Source organism: Taudactylus pleione, unplaced genomic scaffold (genome assembly GCF_031769625.1).
Source record: "Taudactylus pleione unplaced genomic scaffold, aTauple2 ptg000579l, whole genome shotgun sequence".
Classification (NCBI taxonomy): domain Eukaryota; kingdom Metazoa; phylum Chordata; class Amphibia; order Anura; family Myobatrachidae; genus Taudactylus; species Taudactylus pleione.
The window spans coordinates 2,581,567-2,600,247 of record NW_028284981.1 but is presented as its reverse complement, the minus strand read 5'-3'; the positions used below and the strand labels follow the sequence as shown (position 1 = coordinate 2,600,247).

The following is an 18,681-nucleotide window of genomic DNA, read 5'->3' as shown; positions in this document are numbered from 1 at the left end:
AGCGCCGCAGCCGCTTGGCGACTCTGTACTAATCCCATTGGCAGCGACATTAGCGTAAAGACGCAGTCTCGTCTGTAATAGCTTGCACCTCTGAATCAGGCTCTCAATGTGGGCCCAGGGCTGAAAATTATGTTGTATGACTCAATTCAAGGTCACATTTACAGCTACTGCGATGATGTCACCATGACGTCATTATACTCTCTTGCCAGTACAAATGGACTCAAATGACTCTCATTAACATGTTTATTATCATCCCCTTTGGGGATACTTCCCACTAAATAAGGCAACCATCTCTTCCCAATTAGGAGAGATTAATCTCTATCTCTGCTGTTGCTCCCAGGTTGCCAGGATACTCGGTGTTACCAAGGAGATGCAGAGGATCATGGGAGTCAGCTCCGGCATGGAGCTTCTGACGCTGCCGCATGGACGCCAGCTCCGACTTGACCTTCTGGAAAGGTGCGTGGAAAATAGATTTAATTAGTATCCAGTACTGTTAAATTAAATAAATTGCTGCTCCTGTAAAAACAACAGAAGGTGATCCGTATTCATTAGTTCTCCGTATGATAAGGTGTAATGCTCTGTGATAGATGCTGATTATATTATAACTGCAAAATAAGGTGATTTAGCGGATATGGCACTGCGCCATCGGTGTGAGCTCGCAGGGTTCTGTGTTGTAGTATTGAGCGAGAGATCGCTGCTTTGCTTTGATTGTAACGATTAACTGCCCCACAGGTTTCACACCATGTCCATCATGATTGCTGTCGATATCCTGGGCTGCACGGGCAGCACGGAGGAACGGGCTGCCCTGCTCCACAAGACCATCCAGCTGGCAGCCGAGCTGAAGGGCACTCTGGGAAACATGTTCAGCTTCGCAGCTGTGATGAACGCCTTGGAGTTGTCCCAGGTGAAGCACACGCTCCCGTTATTTATCTGCTATCTCAACAGATTTCCCTGCCAGCCTATATAACTTTTCTTATTATCCCTTATTTCTATAGCTGCAACATATTACATAGCGCTGTACAATGAGAGAATGTACAGGATGCAGTCAGCAAGCCGACGGTCGAAATGCCGTTCGCCGGCTTCCCGACTGTCTAATCCCGACAGGGGTCTAATGACGGGTGTCGAAATCCTGACGCCTGTCATTTTACCTACGCCGGGAGCCCGATGCCCGGCATACCAATCAAAGGTAAAGCGGGTGCGGACAGCCGCAGGGGGGGGAGTGTTAGGTTAGGGGCCCCCGGGGAGAACTTAGGGTTAGGCACACCCCCCGGGAGGGTTAGGTTTAGGTTAGGGGAAGGGGGGGTTAGGGATAGGCACCCCGGGGGGGGGGAATTAGGGTTAGGCACCCCCCCGGGAGACTTAGGTTTAGGCTGCGGGGAAGGGGGGGTTAGGTTTAGGCATTTACAGGGGGGGTTAGGCACCCCTAAGGGAGGGTTAGGGTTAGGGGGGGTTAGATTAGTTAATAGTTAATATACTTACCTGTCGGACATGCGTCCGGCGGTATTCCATACCAATCCCAGAATGTACATTAGTCCCAGCGAAGCTTAGTCACTACCCCAGGCCCACAATTAGGACCCAGGACTGATGCAGTCACGATCCGGTATGTTGTTGGACTGTGGGTTGAGACTGGAACACTCAGCTGAAACTCACGTAAACGCAATAGAAATGCCCAGACTACGGGCGGTTAGAATCCTAGTCGAGCTGCCTACCTTTTTTCTCATTGATGTTACCGGGGCTGGACCTATTAATTTAAAAATACAAAAAACAACTTTAATATCTGTTAATTAATTCTGCATGGGTTACAACAATTATAAAGCAGTTGAAACTGTGTAAGTAACATATTGTGCGCTGCGTAAAATGAGTTATGGTGAACGTTTCACAGCTTACGGTACCCACTGCACTTGGTGCCATAATTCTGTGCGCTAGAATTGCGAGTTTGTTGCATGGAACAATTTGTACACACAGAACAATCTAATACCTCTTTTCCACCAAAAACCCAAGTCCAACCTGGCTTGTCAGACATGGTTCCAACCCAGGACAGACACAGTTTATACAGCACCATCGATCTGGGTTATTCTCAGGTCTTCCCCGTTCACACTTAACCTGGGTCTGCCCTGCTAAACTTGTGAGGTCATAAAAAGTGGGGCTGCTCCACAACCACCAATCAGTTAATTTTAGGTATGATCCATGTCAGATAACCCGGGTTGTACCATTTACACTGCACCATTACCCAGGTCCATCCTGGGTCCGACCCTGGTAGCTACCTGGGTTGGATTGCCGGGTCACTTGACCCGGGTTTATGTTTTAGGGACCGTTTTACACTGATCTGCAACCCGGGTAGTGAAAGCAAAAACCCGGGTTTTTGTATTTGCGTAAAAGGGGGTATAAATCGGTATGCAGTTGGGAAGGCGGCAGACCTAATCCCGACAGCCAGCTTCCCGATTGCTTTATCCTGGTGAGGGTTAAATGACAGGCGTCTAAATCTACACGCCTGTCATTTTACCGACGCCGGGAGACTGGCGCCCGGCATCCCAATCGAAGTGATACTGGGCGCCGAGCGGGGTGGGGGTTAGGTTTAGGGCTCCTGGGGGGGACTTAGGGTTAGGCTAGTGGGAGGGAGGGTTAGCCACCCCCGGGGGGGACTTAGGATTCAGCACCCCCGGGGGACAAAGGTTTAGGCGGCGGGGATAATGGTTAGATTTAGGCACTTAGAGGGGAGATTAAGGTTAGGCACTGGGGGGAAGGTTAGGGTTAGGCACCCCTAAGGAGGGTTAGGGGGGGAATTAGGTTAGTGAATACTTACCTTAGGGACGATCGGGATTTTCACCCATGTCGGGCAGCCGCTGTCGGGATTCCAACTGCCGGACGCAATCATACCGATTCCTATAAATCTGAATGTAATATTCTGTGTGGGAAAGAGATCACCTAATTATTGTTCTCCCCATACACCTAGGGGTACAATTATGTTCCTGTGTTGGAAATGATCAAACTATGACAGTCGTGTTTCTCAATATTTATATAAAATTTGTTTGTGCGTCACATACGTAGTGATGAGCACTAATTGTGTGTTGGTAACTTCAGATTTAGGGTTAGATTTACTAATGGGCGGTTTGTCAAGGCCTAAATGTTAAACCAGCCTGTTACTGCTTTAAATCCATCAAACCGCCCATTAGCAAATCTACCGCTTAGAGTTTACAGCAACTGAAATGTGTTTTCCTATTTGTGGCAGTCAGATGCTGCTGCAGTACTGAGAGACAATGTTGTGGTTTTCAATTGGTGCCACATTTGCAAACTGGCAGGGGAGGATGGGTCATAGATAATCAACTAATTGAGGCCTCCCGCCTGGTCTATTAATGCCTGGGAGGAAATGGTGCCATAACACAGCTAGATCAATCAATCTTCCACACACGGGGAAAATAACAAAGACTGTCTGTTCCTGGCTCTCTACAGATCTCAAGACTAGAACAGACGTGGATTGCCCTGAGACAGAGACACACGGAGGGAGCCATCTTGTATGAGAAGAAACTGAAGCCATTCCTGAGGAGCATGAATGAAGGCAAAGGTAATTACATTTACTGGATTGTCTATTTTGGAACAATTTCAATAAATACAATAAGCTCTGCTGTGTAATAGATGGATGGGGGGGAATCTCCTGTAATATCCATATTTCCTTAGCTGCAGCCAGATCGCGCTTTGAGCCGATGTCCCCGGATACTTGCCTAGTCTCCCCGAGTCTCAGGGAAATCTCCTGGATTCCTGGGAGAGTAGAGCTTCCTCCCATCCCATTATCTTACACAGAGAAGTGGACAGTGCAGGACCATAACTATGCAATTCCCTGTGAATTACATCATTATAACCCACCCCCTGCTGCTCCATGCACCCTTGAATTTGCCCATTGGACCCCCTCCCCCTCCATGTCCTAAAAAGTAGTCAAGTTTATCTCTCTGAATGTTTTACATTGTTGTTTATCTGCATACAAGTTATTGCTTTCTGTTATCAGCTAGCAAAGGGGGGTTAATTATGAGTTAATAATGAATCCTACCATAGTTACCAGGCTATTGTGTTCACTTGCAACTGTCCTGACAAAACGCGTCAGGTTAATCTGAATAACGCGTTCCGCAGGGAAGACAGTGCTGCCTTAGTACATATTACATTTATTTTCTTCAATACAGAGAGCCTCCCGCTGAGCAACACTACGTTCCCTCACATCATACCCCTCATCACTCTCTTGGAGCAAGATACCCCCCTGCTGGACGGAGCAGAACCCTGGGACAGCATTGACAGTGGCGTAGAAGTAGTCATGGCTCACCTGGAGGCAGCCAGAATGGTGGCGCATCACGGGGGGCTCTACCGCACCAATGCGGAGATGAGGCTACAAGGTAAAGCTATGAGACAGGTGTCACTGTACAGCTGACATAAGAGTTTTAGAAAGTAGGAAGCGTTGTGGGACTTTCATCCATAAAGCAATGTTCTACTCTATTGTACAGTAAGTGTAAGGATCTGTCATTAAGATCAGTGACCCATTCCACTTTGGAGTAACGCTATTATGCTCCCGGGCCATGTTTTGTTTGCCACCCAAAGATGACTATTTTCATAAATGGGAGTATGGAGGTAAAATGTAGTGCTCGGTCTGAATTGGGTATTCCTTTCCCTTCACAATGCATACCCCACAGCTTAGTCAGTGCACTAAGAACTGCTGATATGAGACAAAAAGCTGAAATTGCAAAGCATATATTGTCAGGTTATTGCCCATCAAAGTTATAGTGACATCGCTAGACGTTGCACAAGCTAATGTACCTCTAAATTAGGAGACTACTGGCCAAGTACATCTGTGAAGCTTTAGGCCAGTGGTCAGGGAACAGGGGCAAATTACCCCATATGGGGTAAAAATGAAATTCCGGGGGTAATGGACGGACAGCCGGGCATGCATATGATTCATTCTATAATATAGAATGATTCATATGCATGCCCGGCTGTGCCGCAGGGAGGCTCTAAGCCGGACGCCTGCTGAGATGTTATTACCAGCGGGCGCCCGGCTCCTTCCCTGCAGCGCCGCGTTAGCCGGAGGCTGGAGGTCTCTTCTGATCTCCAGCTTCCTCCTCTCTCCATGCGCACTATGGGAGAGACGTCATGATGTCTCCCATAGTTCCGAGGAGCAGCCGGGCGGACAGGACGGCGGCGGATGCAGGAGCGGGGATTAAGGTAAGTGGGTTTTTTTTGTACAAGCGGCACTACAGGGGCATTATATGTGGGCACTACTACAGGTGCATTATATGGGGGCACTATTACAGGGGCACTAAATGGGGGCATTATATGGGGGCACTACTACAGGGGCATAACTATGGGGGCACTACTACAGGGGCATAACTATGGGGGCACTACTACAGGGGCATTATATGGGGGCACTACTATATGATTTCCTTCCTTTCAAATCAAGCGGGTAACATCGGTGTATCTAAATATATTTTTGGGTAAAAGGTAAAAAAGTTCCCTGACCCCTGCTTTAGGCTGATGATAACTGTGTTTCTCTCACTTTCAAAAGTGCTGCAGAACAAAGAAGCTCCACCCTCTGTTCTGCAGAGTGATAAATATGGCAGCTTCCAGCAAGTGGATGGGCCATGTAGCTTGCTGGATATATACAAACTATGTTATAAGTGTATGTCCAGCAGATTGATTACTTTAATGCTGAGTAAGATAGACAGAGTATAATTATACAGTAAGACAGAGTATACAAATCATGAGTAGTACGACTGTCAATCAGCAGGCCGATGTGCCTGCCTTGTGCATTGGGTTTGTGTGGATTTTACAGACTGTCTCTAATGCTGGGGCCACACCACTGTGCTAATGCATATCCACAGAACTAATTAAGGGCCTGATTCAGACCCACTCGCGAGCGGCTGTCCGCTCGCAAGTGGGTCGATGTTATGCACTGAGCATGCGCACGACGGAGGGAGCTCCGTCGTGCGCATGCGCCAGACGCGACGAGCGAAGGAAAGTCCTTCGCTCGTTGTGTCCGATCAAAGGGGGCGTGCTGTCAATGTTGATTGACAGCACGCCCCCTTTGGTGGGCGTGCCGGGGGCGTGCCTCCCTGACGGGGGCGTTCCCACGGGAACGCCTCCCGTCAGAAGCCGGCCCACTGACATCACTAGTGATGTCAGTGGGAGTGATTTTGGCTCTGATAGAGCCAAAATCACTCCGGAGCTTGCGGTTGAAAACCTCAACCGCAGGCTCCGGCTCGCAATTTAGATGGTCGCGATGGTCTCGACCATCGCGGCCATCACAAAGCACGCTCGTATAGCCTGTGGGTGGTGACCCACAGCTATACGAGCGTCCAGGAGGACGCTCCATGAAAATGGAGCCCGGCCCTCATTCAGAGCGTGCGCTCTGCTCAGAGCGTACGGCTCTGAATGAGGGCCTAAGTGCAGATGACTGTCATACCGGCTATTGTGACACATTCATGAATAAAATAATAATTTATAAAACCCCTCCCCCTCCTCACAGGCTGACTCATGTCTACTCTCTGTATAATCAGCAATTACATCATGCATGACCCCTGTTCTAACACTCATTCTGTCATCCCGCAAACACAGCATAATATGGGGGAAAAAAAATCACATGCCCAGCTGTGCCTGGTCTTATAGCGCTGAGGGGATTGTGCTGGACTTCTACAGGTCCTATGCCCAAAATCAAAGGCACTCTGTGGCTCAATGGCCGATGTTGAACTAGAAGTCCAAGAATACCCTGCGTGAATTTTGATCATATAGGCAACATACACGTTTCTGCCCTCGTGTCCTTATTCCAGCTACAGTCTGTACAGAGAGGGAGAAAGCAGATTTACCAACCATTTCTAGCAATTAACAAAATATGACCCCTTCTCTTAGACTATAGGTTTGGGCAGGGAGTGGAAACATCATTGTGGCTCCACCCCCTGCTACACGATGCAGGAATCACAGTGTCGCGCAGTAGGGCGAACTGAATAACCACGGCTCCCCAAACTCCTGGAGGGGAGGCAGAAGTCTGTCACCTGATTCCTGTGCACTATAGATGACCATGGGTGTGGTTACCATCGATGGCGATATAGCAAGCGGTCATCGATGGTTACCAACTATGCAATGGATGACCATCGATGGTTTCACCAACTGATGGTCATCCCTGTACTTTGACTGACTGGCCCGTGGGCCAATCAAAGCCTAGGGGCGGGGCTATGCTTTGAGGGGGCGGGGGCAGAGCTATGCTCCGTGTCCTGGCATCTTGTAAAAATAAACAAAAACATTTGGTTATGCTGTGCCATCGATGGAGGGAAACCATCTGGTTCTAACCCATCGTTGGTAAATCCATTAGACATCGGCCATAAACCATCGATGATTGTGAATCTTTGATAGTCGATGGTAATCCCTACCATAGGGTAAGTATAGCAGGATGGGGACAGGAACAAAGTTGGGGACCAACCTGAACCCATTGTAAGATGGGTCCAAACTACTAGATCCTAATAACCTATAAGTCTTCCTAATGTACACTGATGTTGCTATCAGAACTCAACTCACCAATTACAAAAGAGGACACCAGAGCTCACTGTTTACACGATACAGATAGTAATTACACGCGTTTCATGAATCTTCGGCATAATACGTCTTGTGTAAACCTGCTTTCCTGCCTGACGCTGTATCTCCTTTCCCCTGACCAGGTTTCCACCCCAGAACGGACCTTACGGAGCTCTCCAGCACAGAGTTCCAGATGCGGATGCTGTGGGGCAGCCGGGGAGCAGCCGGCAGCCAGGCCGAGAGATACGAAAAGTTTGACAAAGTCCTCACTGCACTGTCACACAAACTGGAGCCTTCCGTGCGCTTTAGTGAATTATAACCACCTAGTAAAGACTGGGGAACTCTTCTGGGGCCAAGAGAAGGGAAACAAAGGGCACAATGCGTGTCCAACGCAAATGCATCTCATAGACTTGTACTGGGGGGGGGGGGAGAAGAAAAAAAAACAAAAAGCACTTTTCCATGTTTAATTTTTCTACTATGGGGGGGGGGTACCACCAACACACAGCGCTGCAGCGTGCATGGACTCCTGCAGTGTGGAAGGGGTTAAAGTTCTGGAGAAGATGGCAGCTCTGTGTTCATCCATTTACAGAGAACAATCGGAGCATGGGCCACTTATAGCTGGGGATAGCAGTCGGCCCAACCGCCCCATTCTTTTATTTTTTCAATATATTAAATTTGTTTTATAAATACATGTGTCATTGTACCTTTAAATCCAGGGCCATCAGTTATATCCTTAATGTGAAAAAGATATTTGTAATAGAATAACTACAGTACCAGAATATGAGCTATACAGGAGCTATAGTTATGCTAACCTGAGCCTTCCGTGCCCAGAATAGACAAGAGGTTATAAGTATGGATAATGCTCCATCTAGTGGTTGTAAAGGAGATTACAGTACTCAGAACTGCCATGATGCATATTGCAAACTACTATAGTAAACTGACATCCTCACTCACTATAGCACCTTCATACAATTTCCCTTCTGCAATTTAACAAGCTTTACCCATTCGCTGCAATAAAATAGATGTTTGATAAATCTTTGCGAATTGATCATTAAGAGCCTGGTAATGAATTCTGAACATTGTTTACGGTTTATTTTGGACTTATGAGAAAGCCAAACAAGTAAGGACATGTTGTTGTAGGGAATTGGCAAAAAATTCTATAATCTGTCACCTGTAATTGGCACGCTGCCTCCGCATACAGTACAAGTCAGATAGAAGGGCAGCCAGCGTATTTTTATACCAATATTAGCACCTGAAACCCTGCACTGCTCTTCATGGGAGCAGCTTCACGTCGTGGGGTGCAATGCGCCGTTTAGAGAGCGATAAGACGGGGGAGGTGAGGAAATGACAATGAATGAAAATATATTTGCACAAATGTATATACAGTATATATATATGGATAGCTGTTCACCATAAGGGTCTCGTCACTGTGGTCCTGAAACAACTGTGAATGTTTTTTTCTTTTCCTTATTTTTTGTCAGAAAAGAAAGGTGTTCATTAGGCTACAGAGATAAATATCTGGCGTCGGACCCCATGAAATCTGCCAAACCAAGGACAAAAGACTAAATGATTATATAGGACTAGTGTGGACCCTACTTTGCAGAATAAGGAATGTCTATTGCTCTATATAGGGTAATTATTCTGCTGTGTCCACAATTCAGCTACAGTATGTTGTAAATAGTCATTCACTGTCTGTGCTGCACAATATGTCACCTCATCTCATTGTACAAAGCCATGTGCTATTGATTTATGTGTAAATAAATGTATTGATGTAAAGGTTTCCGTTTTTGTCATTTATTATGTATAAAAGGGGCTTTAGGGTCAAAGCTGCTTTTTGTTAGCATTTTTCGACACGATTTATCCATAATGGGCCTGATTCAGCAGCAAGGCAATTGCAACTACGTACGCAGATCGAGCGATTGTTATCCATTGCGCATTCGCCGCACTGGACGTGCGCGGCGATCGCACTGCGATTACGCACAGAGATAGGAATCCATCGCAGAGTGAGTGACAGGCCGTGAGCGATTGGGGGGTGTTGACGGGGGGAGTTGTCGACGAGACTTGCAATTTCTGCGACGGGTCAGACCTGCTGTAATCGTGTGTGACGGGCCGATGTGCTTCGATGTTGCCGATGTTGACACAGGACTGCGAGGTATTGCAGTAGTGGGCGTCTGTATGCTGGCCGAGCTGTGGCAGGCATTATTTTCGCAGCTGCATTGTGTGCCATTACGCAACTGCGATCGCAATTACGATCCATGCTGAATCAGGCCCTATGTCCCCAGTTTTGTAGTAACTGAATGACTGAGCCATGGATGGTATAACTCCAGGCAGAAAGAGAACGCACATTCACAGACAGTGGCTGGCATCAACCATCATTACTCCGCCATCGATGTTCATCATCGGTGGTCTCCCATCGAGGGCAAAACTAGCTTCTTTTGCCATCAGACCATCGGTGGTTGCTAATCAGCAATGGTTGATGGCCAACCCTAGGAGAGTGAATGGAGGCAGCAGGAAGCCACAGACTGAGAGTTATATAGTGGAAGGAGCAGGGTCCTCCAGCAGCACAGAGTTGTGATGTGGGGCCCTGATCCAAAAGAAGATGTCTGAGCAAATAAAAGAGCAATTTACACATTAGTAAACCATGTTGCACTGCAGTTAGAACAGATAATGTGCAGAGAGATTAACAGTGCAGCACTAATAAGTCAATCAACAGTAACATGATAGCGAATTAAGAAGCAACTTTATTATATTTAAAGTGGTATTTTATAGACACGTTTATTCAGGATTCATTGTAAAAAAAAAAAAAAAAATCAATTTTGTTTTTAAACATTTGTTCTCTGACCTTTTTTTTGTCAAAATGTTACTTTCCGATACTGCACATTAAGGACCGCATTCAGAGTCGGTTGAAGCGGCCGCACGGTTGTACGCCACCGATGTTCGCTATACTGCGCATGTGTAAAGTTCGCAATGCGCGTGCGCAAACTAGCCGCTACGATCAGAAATTTCTTTCTCCTTGAACACAGCCAGGTCGGTAGTTTGAGTGACAGATGGAGGCGTTTGTGGGTGGTAACAGGGGAAGGTGCTTCAAAACGGGGGAGTGGAGATCCGAACGCAGGCGTGCCTCATTATGCGAACGGCGTTTTATGGGAGTGCATACGGTTTATGGGAGTGCATAATTAACAAAGTAGCGTCATGGCACATGTGACATGGGAGGTTTTTACACTGACATGATCGTAGAGCTTAAGAGAGGGTATGGTCAACCTTAAGCTCTACGACCAGTTCCGATGGTCTCGATTAATCCTTATATGCCCGGAGATGACGTGTAATGCGTACGAGAAGGGGGCGTATTTTTTTGTCTTCCGACCGCTTCCTCCCCTTGGTCGGTCAGCTACCGATCCGAACTTAGGGATGCAACTTGCGAGGGAATCATTTGCATATCCGGCCCCTTTTCCCGTACGACCGTTTCGACCGACTCTGAATGAGGTCCTAAATACATTGCACCGCCGAGGGGTGACACCAAGGTGCTGACTCCCCCTCAGTGACAGAAGCCGGGTGCTGCACTGTAGGTGCTGCCGGAGGTGTGGACTGTACACGGGGCAGTCCACACCTCCGGCACCCCACCACCACCCCCGAGTGATAAGAACACGGGTTCGTCCGTGATGCCACGCCCCTTCTCACAAGGCCACATCCATGTTGATAAGGCCACACCCTTTTTTGTCGGCGCGAAGCCGCTGGCACTCCAGCCCTCCCCACACTGGGTGACAGCACGGGGAGGGACGTCATCACTGCATATAGGGTCTCTAATGGCATATGAAGGATCATGAGGAGGCTCTTAACAGTTACATTACAGTGATAAGAAAATGCCTTGAAATCTGACAATTAAAATGGTAACCCAATTGCGGTTATGGTCACTCCCCTGACCACGCCTTATGGCCACGCCCCCTGGAATATGGTGGGAAAAATATGGGAACCCTAGTTATACAACCCCGCTGATATGAATTAGTTGTATAATGAACTCCCTGTTTGAACCTCTTTATGTTGTATTGTCTGTTTATACCATTGTAATTTTGTCAGTATGGTGCTACAGACAATTGGTGGCGCTATACAAAAGGGAAATATTATAATAATACTACTAAAGTACTATACCGCTATACTATACCAAACCCCACCCATCCACACAAACAACATACACAGGTCTGTATAAAGGGCCTGATTCAGAGCCGGACGCTATTAGCGCTCGCTCGTTCAGAAAAAAGGGGTGGCTATTCAAATGAACCGTTCGCTCTTTGCGGTCTGTTCACGTCTCTAGGTCTGAACGAGCGAACAAAACTTGCGGTCGTGTTTTGGGAAACTACGCCCCCTGGCTGCTCGCATCCTACGTCATGTCCACTATTTATTTGATTAATCGAGTACATCGACCAGCGTATGAACTGCTCGCTATTCTTGTGGTTGGTTTTTCCTACCGCAATCTTGCGAGCAGTTCTGACTATAAAATAACCCAGTGACGTGGTCAATGACGCTGCTGTATTAATTATGCACACCCATAAACGCCCGTTTTGACCTTTAAGCACGCCTGCGTTCTGATCTCCACTCCCCGTTTTCAAGCACCTTCCCCTGTTACCACCCACATACGCCTCCTCCTGTCACTCAAATTATCAGGCATTCGCTATTTAGCGAACAAACGATTTTCGGCCGCACTGACTGGTTCGCGCATGCGTATTACGATCCGTATGCATGCGCAGTTGTGCAAACATCGCTCGGAACGAACGAGCGTCCGCTTATGAGCGGCTCTGAATCAGGCCCAAAGTACATAACTAAAACATACATCAGTGGTGATCAGGATGATTCCGTAATACAGGTGTGTCCTCATTCACCCCATTGCCAAAGTCGTGCCAAACAGGCTCTCTTGGCGCGCCAAGTCCGTGCGATTCTGGCAACGCCGAGCGTCTTACTTGTTTAAAATGTGCTTCTTATTCTCACTAATAAAACAACTCGATGCAACAAACCTGCTTTGCTAGATTGCACTGATCATGTGAATGTGCATCACTTGTACATCTGAGTCTGAATCTGTATACAAAGTGCAACGATGGAGCGACCGCAGCTTTTTCTCACGCCAAGTACCATTGTGCTTCATCTGCGACTTTGTACCTGTTTAAAACTAATTCCTGCCCAGTGAAAGTCGCAGCCCAGCGTCTCTAGTACAGATTGAGAGGTGTTTTGCTGCGTCTGCGATGCGAATAAGACTCAGATTTAAAGAAAAAGTCGTTACACCAGTTGTCTATATAGCGCACACATATTCCGCAGCGCTTTACAGAGAATATTTGTCCATTCACATCAGTCCCTGCCCCAGTGGAGCTTACAATCTATATTCCCTACACAGACATACACACTAGGGTTAATTTTTGATGGGAGCTAATTAACCTACCAGTATATTGTGGGAGGAAACAGGAGTACCCGGAGGAAACCCACGCAAGCACGGGGAGAATATACAAACTCCACACAGTTAGGGCCGTAGTGGAAATCAAACCCACCACCTCAGTGCTGTGAGGCAGTAATGCTACCATAACAATGCCTGTGCTGCCCTAATGCCCTCTCCAACAATTATATTTATGTTGGGTTTTGCTGGCTGTAGTGTTATATAGGGGATCATGGGCCCTGTGGCCACAAACGGTCCCTCTTGAAGGGGTAGGAGTCTAGGCCACCACTGAAATTAGGGGAGGGCGGCAAGTTGGTGCTGGCGAGGCCGGAAAACGATCCATGGAGTGGAGCACCCGGACCATGTGGACGGGTATAGCAGGGGTGGACTGATTCAGCTTTGGGAATAGGGGCCCTGATTCAGAGCCGGATGCTCTGACAGAGCGCTCGCTCTGAATCAGGGCCGTCCCTCTTACTTTTTGGAGCGGCCTCCTGGCCGCTCGCATAGCTGTGGGTGACCACCCACAGCTATAGCGAGCTGCCAAAATGATGGTCGCGATGGTCAAGACCATCGCGACCATCGGGCTTGCGACGAGACGCTTGTGGTAGGGTCTCGTCTGCCGCAAGCCCTGGAGTGCTTTTGGCTTTCCCATGTGAACGCCTCCATTTGGGGGCGGCCCCACTGACATCACGAGTAATGTCAGTGGGAGAGATTTCGGCTCTGTCAGAGCCGAAATCTCTCTGGGGCTTGCGGCAACAAGACCCAACCACAAGGGTCTTGTCGCAAGCCCAATGGTCGCGATGGTCTTGATCATCGCGATCATCATCATGGCCGCTCGTTATAGTTGTGGGTGGTCACCCACAGCTATGCGAGCGGCCAGAAGGCCGCTCTAAAATACAAGAAGGCCGGCCCTGATTCAGAGCGAGCGCTCTGTCAGAGCGTCCGGCTCTGAATCAGGGCCTCTGTCCCATTCCTAATATCACAGACGACAGCTGTTTTGATTGGGTTATCCGACAATGGCATGGCATTCAGATTAGTAAAATGGGTTTAAAAAGGTTTACTGCGGATTTTTGCATGTTGCATTAAATGTGTTATGTTTTGGGTTGTTTGTGGACCTGAGGTGGTAGCAGGAGCGATCACAGAAGCAGATTTGAAAATAAAACTAGGATTTTTAATAAGTGCTTGAGTAGACATATAATGTGGCAGTAAATAAAAGTCCAGGAATATATAAATGTGCACAAGAGTTCTGTCTTGGGAGTAATGGGTTAATGTCCAAGTAGAAACAATTAGAGCTGTCCAGGTTTGCAGGTAGTGAAACTGAAAATAATCAAACCAGGTATGCAGGTAGTGAACTGAAGCGCAGGATGTCAGCAGGCTCAGGTATGGGCAAGGGTGATGGAGGAAGCGGGGTAGTCCAGTGGGAGCTAGGAGCTGACAGGCAGACTGGCAGACAGCGAATTCACAGGAACAGGATAAGCACAGAGAACTCCCTCTCAGCTAGGCTGAGATACACGTTGCACTGGCAAAGAAGGAAGGCACTGACCCTTCCTAAATACCCCATGCCGTGCTGTTACTGGCCGGAGGGAACATGTGACTCACCAGGATTGGCCAGCCGCATCACATGACCAGAAGGCAAGATGGTGGCGCCCATGCCAAACGAAATGGAGACGCCGCCAGGCCTTACCAGCGCAGAGTGACAACAGGCCCGCACAACAACGCGCGCAGCCAAAGCCCCCCGCCAGACACTAGCTCCGCCACCAGACAGCCCGCGCCACAATGACCTCACAGGTAACACTCGCCTAGTGCCATGCTGAAATACCCTGGCCGTGACAGTACCCCCCTCTTTTGGGGTGGCCTCAGGACACTCACCAGGCTTCTCCGGATGGGCAGAATGGAATCTCCTGATGAGCGTGGGAGCGTGGACATCACGAGCATCGGTCCAGCAACATTCCTCTGGACCGTAACCTTTCCAGTCCAGCAAATACTGTAGATGACCTCTGCGTAGACGAGAGTCCAAGGTCTGGGCGACCTCAAACTCAACTCCTCTCTCCGTCTGGACTCGAGGAGAAGCAGGTAGAGCACTATGGAATTTATTCAGGACCAGGGGCTTCAATAAGGAAATATGGAAGGAATTAGGGATTTTTAGGTATGGGGGTAACTGTAGACAATAGGCCACTGGATTAATGACTTCTGTTATGGAGAAGGGACCAATGAAGCGTGGTGCAAATTTCATAGAAGGAACCCTCAGACGAAGATTCCGGGTGGATAACCAGACCTGGCTTCCAACTTGCATGCGTGGAACTATTCTACGCTTTCTATCGGCCTGGGTCTTATAGCGAGAGGATGCCTTCAACAAATCAGACCGTACTTGAGTCTAGATGGCAGCAAAATTCCGCACCGTGTCCTCCACGGCCGGAACATCGAAAACAGGCAGGCTTCGAAATTCGGGAACACGAGGATGAAGGCCATATACAACCTGAAATGGCGTTTGGTTAGTTGACGAGTGGTAGGAAGCATTATGTGCAAACTCAGCCCACGGCAGCAAGGCAGCCCAATTGTCCTGGGAAGATGACATAAAAATTCTTAAGAAAGTCTCTAGATCTTGATTAACTCTCTCGGTGGAGCCGTTGCTTTGCGGATGGTGGAAAAGTTTAACTTCACTTGAAGAACAGAACACAAAGCCCTCCAGAATTTTGCAGTAAACTGCACACCATGGTCAGAGACAATTTCAGCTGGAAGGCCATGTAGACGAAATATGTGTTGGACAAACAACTGTGCCAGGTCAGGGGCAGAAGGTAACTTCTTCAACGGTATATAGTGGACCATCTTAGAAAATCGGTCTATTACAACCCAGATAGTGTTGAAACCTTGAGAGACTGGCAGTTCTGTGACGAAATCCATGGAGAGATGCGTCCATGGACATGATGGAGTAGGTAATGGAAGCAATTCCCCAGCTGGAGCTTGTCGTGATGATTTATGCTGGGCACAGGAGGAGCAGGAAGAGATGAACTCCATTATATCTGCCTTCATAGAAGGCCACCAATAGTGTCTTTTCAGGAACTCCAAGGTCTTCCGAGTGCCTGAGTGCCCTGCGAAGCGAGAGGAATGTGCCCAAGTGAGAAGCTGCTTCCTTAATTCCGGGGCCACAAAAGATTTTCCCGTAGGAGACTGAAGTTGTAATGCGGCGAAAACTCTTGATTCCAAGACAGGGGTATTGCTTTGATTTTCAGATTGATCTTCACAGAGGAGAGATCTCGATAGGGCATCAGCCTTCTGATTAAGTGCTCCAGACCGGAAGGTCAGGGTGAACTGAAACCTGGCAAAGAATATTGCCCAGCGGGCCAAACGAAGACTCACACATTGGAGGTTTTTGAGAAATAGGAGATTTCTATGGTCCGTAAATACAGTAAATGGAAACTTGGTGCCTTCTAGCAAATACCTCCATTCCTTCAATGCCAACTTTACAGCTAGTAGTTCTTGCTCACCTATGGCGTAGTTCCTTTCGGCAGGTGAGAATTTTTTAGAAAAGAACCCACACGGGTGGACTCGGTTGTCCTCATAACATTGAGACAAGACTGCTCCCACAGCTTCAGATGATGCGTCTACTTCCAACAAAAAAGGCCTGTCCAGATCTGGTTGTGGAAGAACTGGTGCTGAGATAAAGGCCTGTTTTAGAAGATGAAAGGCAGACTCTGCCTCAGGTGACCATTGGGCAGGATTAGCACCTTTGTGGGTCAAGGCTGTAATGGGAGCCAGCAGTGTAGAAAATCCCTTAATGAAGCGTCTATAATAATTGGCGAAGCCCAACAATCTCTGGATGGCCTTCAGTGTCTGAGGTCGGGTCCAATCCAGAATTGCTTGTACCTTCTTGGGGTCCATTTCTAAACTGGAGCCAGATATTACATAGCCGAGAAAAGGTACACTGGGCACTCCAAAGACGCACTTCTCCAGTTTGCAGTAAAGGTGGTTTTCTCTCAAACGGGTCAGAACTTCTTTAACATGTTCTTGATGTTTAGCCACAGAGGGTGAAAAAATCAGTATGTCATCCAGATAGACAACAACCGAAACATATAACAGATCCCGGAAAATCTCATTAACAAATCTTTGAAAGACAGCAGGGGCATTACACAATCCAAAAGGCATTACTAAATACTCGAAATGTCCATCTCTGGTATTAAAAGCGGTCTTCCATTCATCGCCAGCTCGGAAACGAATGAGGTTGTAAGCCCCTCTCAGATCTAATTTAGAAAAAATGACAGAGCCCTTGACCCTATCAAACAACTCAGTAATCAGGGGAAGAGGGTATCGATTCTTTACAGTAATGTCATTAAGGCCTCGATAATCGATACATGGTCTTAGACCACCATCCTTCTTGCCAACGAAGAAAAACCCAGCTCCGGCAGGTGAAGTAGAGGGGCGAATGAACCCCTTTGCCAGGTTGTCCCGGATGTACTCGGTCATGGCTTGAGTCTCAGGCAAGGACAGCGGATAGGTACGACCACGAGGTTGTATCTTATCAGGTATCAATTCAACTGGACAGTCCCATTCCCTATGAGGGGGTAAGATATTTGCTTGTTGTTCAGAGAAAACGTCGGCGAACATCTGATATTCCTTGGGAATGGCAGAAGAAACTAATGGAACTGTCTTTCTCACAGGTCGAATTTTTGGAAGACAGGATTTCTGACAGTCCATACGCCATGACAGAATCTGCATAGAACTCCAATCAATCCTGGGATTATGTTGACGTAACCAGGGTAGACCAAGAACAATTTCTTGAGAGGCCTCTGATATCACCAGGAATTTAAGGACTCAGAATGAAGTGCCCCAATTCGGACCTCCCGTTAGTTAGAGGGCGTCCGTCTATAGAGGTCAGAGAGATGGCATGGTTGAGAGACAAACAAGGAATCTGAAATTTGTCTATGAAACTAGACGTTAAGAAATTTCCGGCTGCTCCCGAGTCGAGTAGAGCAGTAGCAAAGACAGGTTTGGGTTTAAGATCCAAGGCTAGGGTAATCGTGAAAGCTTTAATTTTTGGAAACGGGTTCATAACTCCTAACTTGATGTCTCCAGGGTCAGTTAGGATTTGGCATTTCCCAGTTTACGGGGGCAGGAGATCAGCAGGTGACCGGACTCTCCGCAGTACAGACAGAGGTTCTTTTGCATTCTTCTCTGACGTTCTTCTTTGGAGAGGTGTGTATGATTCACCTGCATAGGCTCCTCTTCAGTAGGAGAAGGAATGGGACGGGTAGAAATGGAGGGGGTAAATGACCTTTGCCGGTCAGTTCTGTTTTTTTCAGCCTGACGTTCCCTGAAGCGTAGGTCAACTTTGATACACAACGAAATTATGTCGTTCAGATTAGTAGGAAGCTCTCGAGTGACTAGATCATCCTTTAGTCGGTCTGACAACCCATGCCAGAAGGTCGAGGTGAGGGCTTCCTCATTCCATTTGAGCTCTGATGCTAAAATTTGAAATTGCACAGCATTTTGACTGACAGGACGGACCCCTTGTCTCAGTGTCATGATGTTTGATGATGCTGATACAGTACGCCCAGGTTCATCGAAAATCCTCCTGAACGATGACACAAAGCCTGCATAATTATCCAGCAGCGGATCTGAGCGCTCCCAGAGTGGGGAAGCCCATTCCAAGGCCTGGCCGGATAACAGAGAGACTATATAAGCCACTTTAGTTCTTGCAGTTAGAAAGTTGTCAGGCTGCAGGGTAA

The 18,681-nt window shown here is 47.7% G+C and overlaps 1 protein-coding gene across 3 annotated transcripts in view; it reads left to right on the top strand.

Annotated features, from left to right (window-relative positions):
• SH2D3C (SH2 domain containing 3C) overlaps positions 1–9,289 on the top strand; it is a 51,794-nt gene extending 42,505 nt beyond the window's left edge. For all 3 annotated transcript variants that reach the window (XM_088453361.1, XM_088453362.1, XM_088453363.1), the window contains 5 exons: positions 341–456; positions 733–904; positions 3,451–3,562; positions 4,173–4,379; positions 7,686–9,289. In XM_088453361.1, the coding sequence (XP_088309487.1) occupies positions 341–456; positions 733–904; positions 3,451–3,562; positions 4,173–4,379; positions 7,686–7,861 (783 nt within the window). In that variant the 3' untranslated portion in view covers positions 7,862–9,289. The remainder of the gene's footprint in view (positions 1–340; positions 457–732; positions 905–3,450; positions 3,563–4,172; positions 4,380–7,685) is intronic.
• Positions 9,290–18,681: the final 9,392 nt, after the last annotated feature.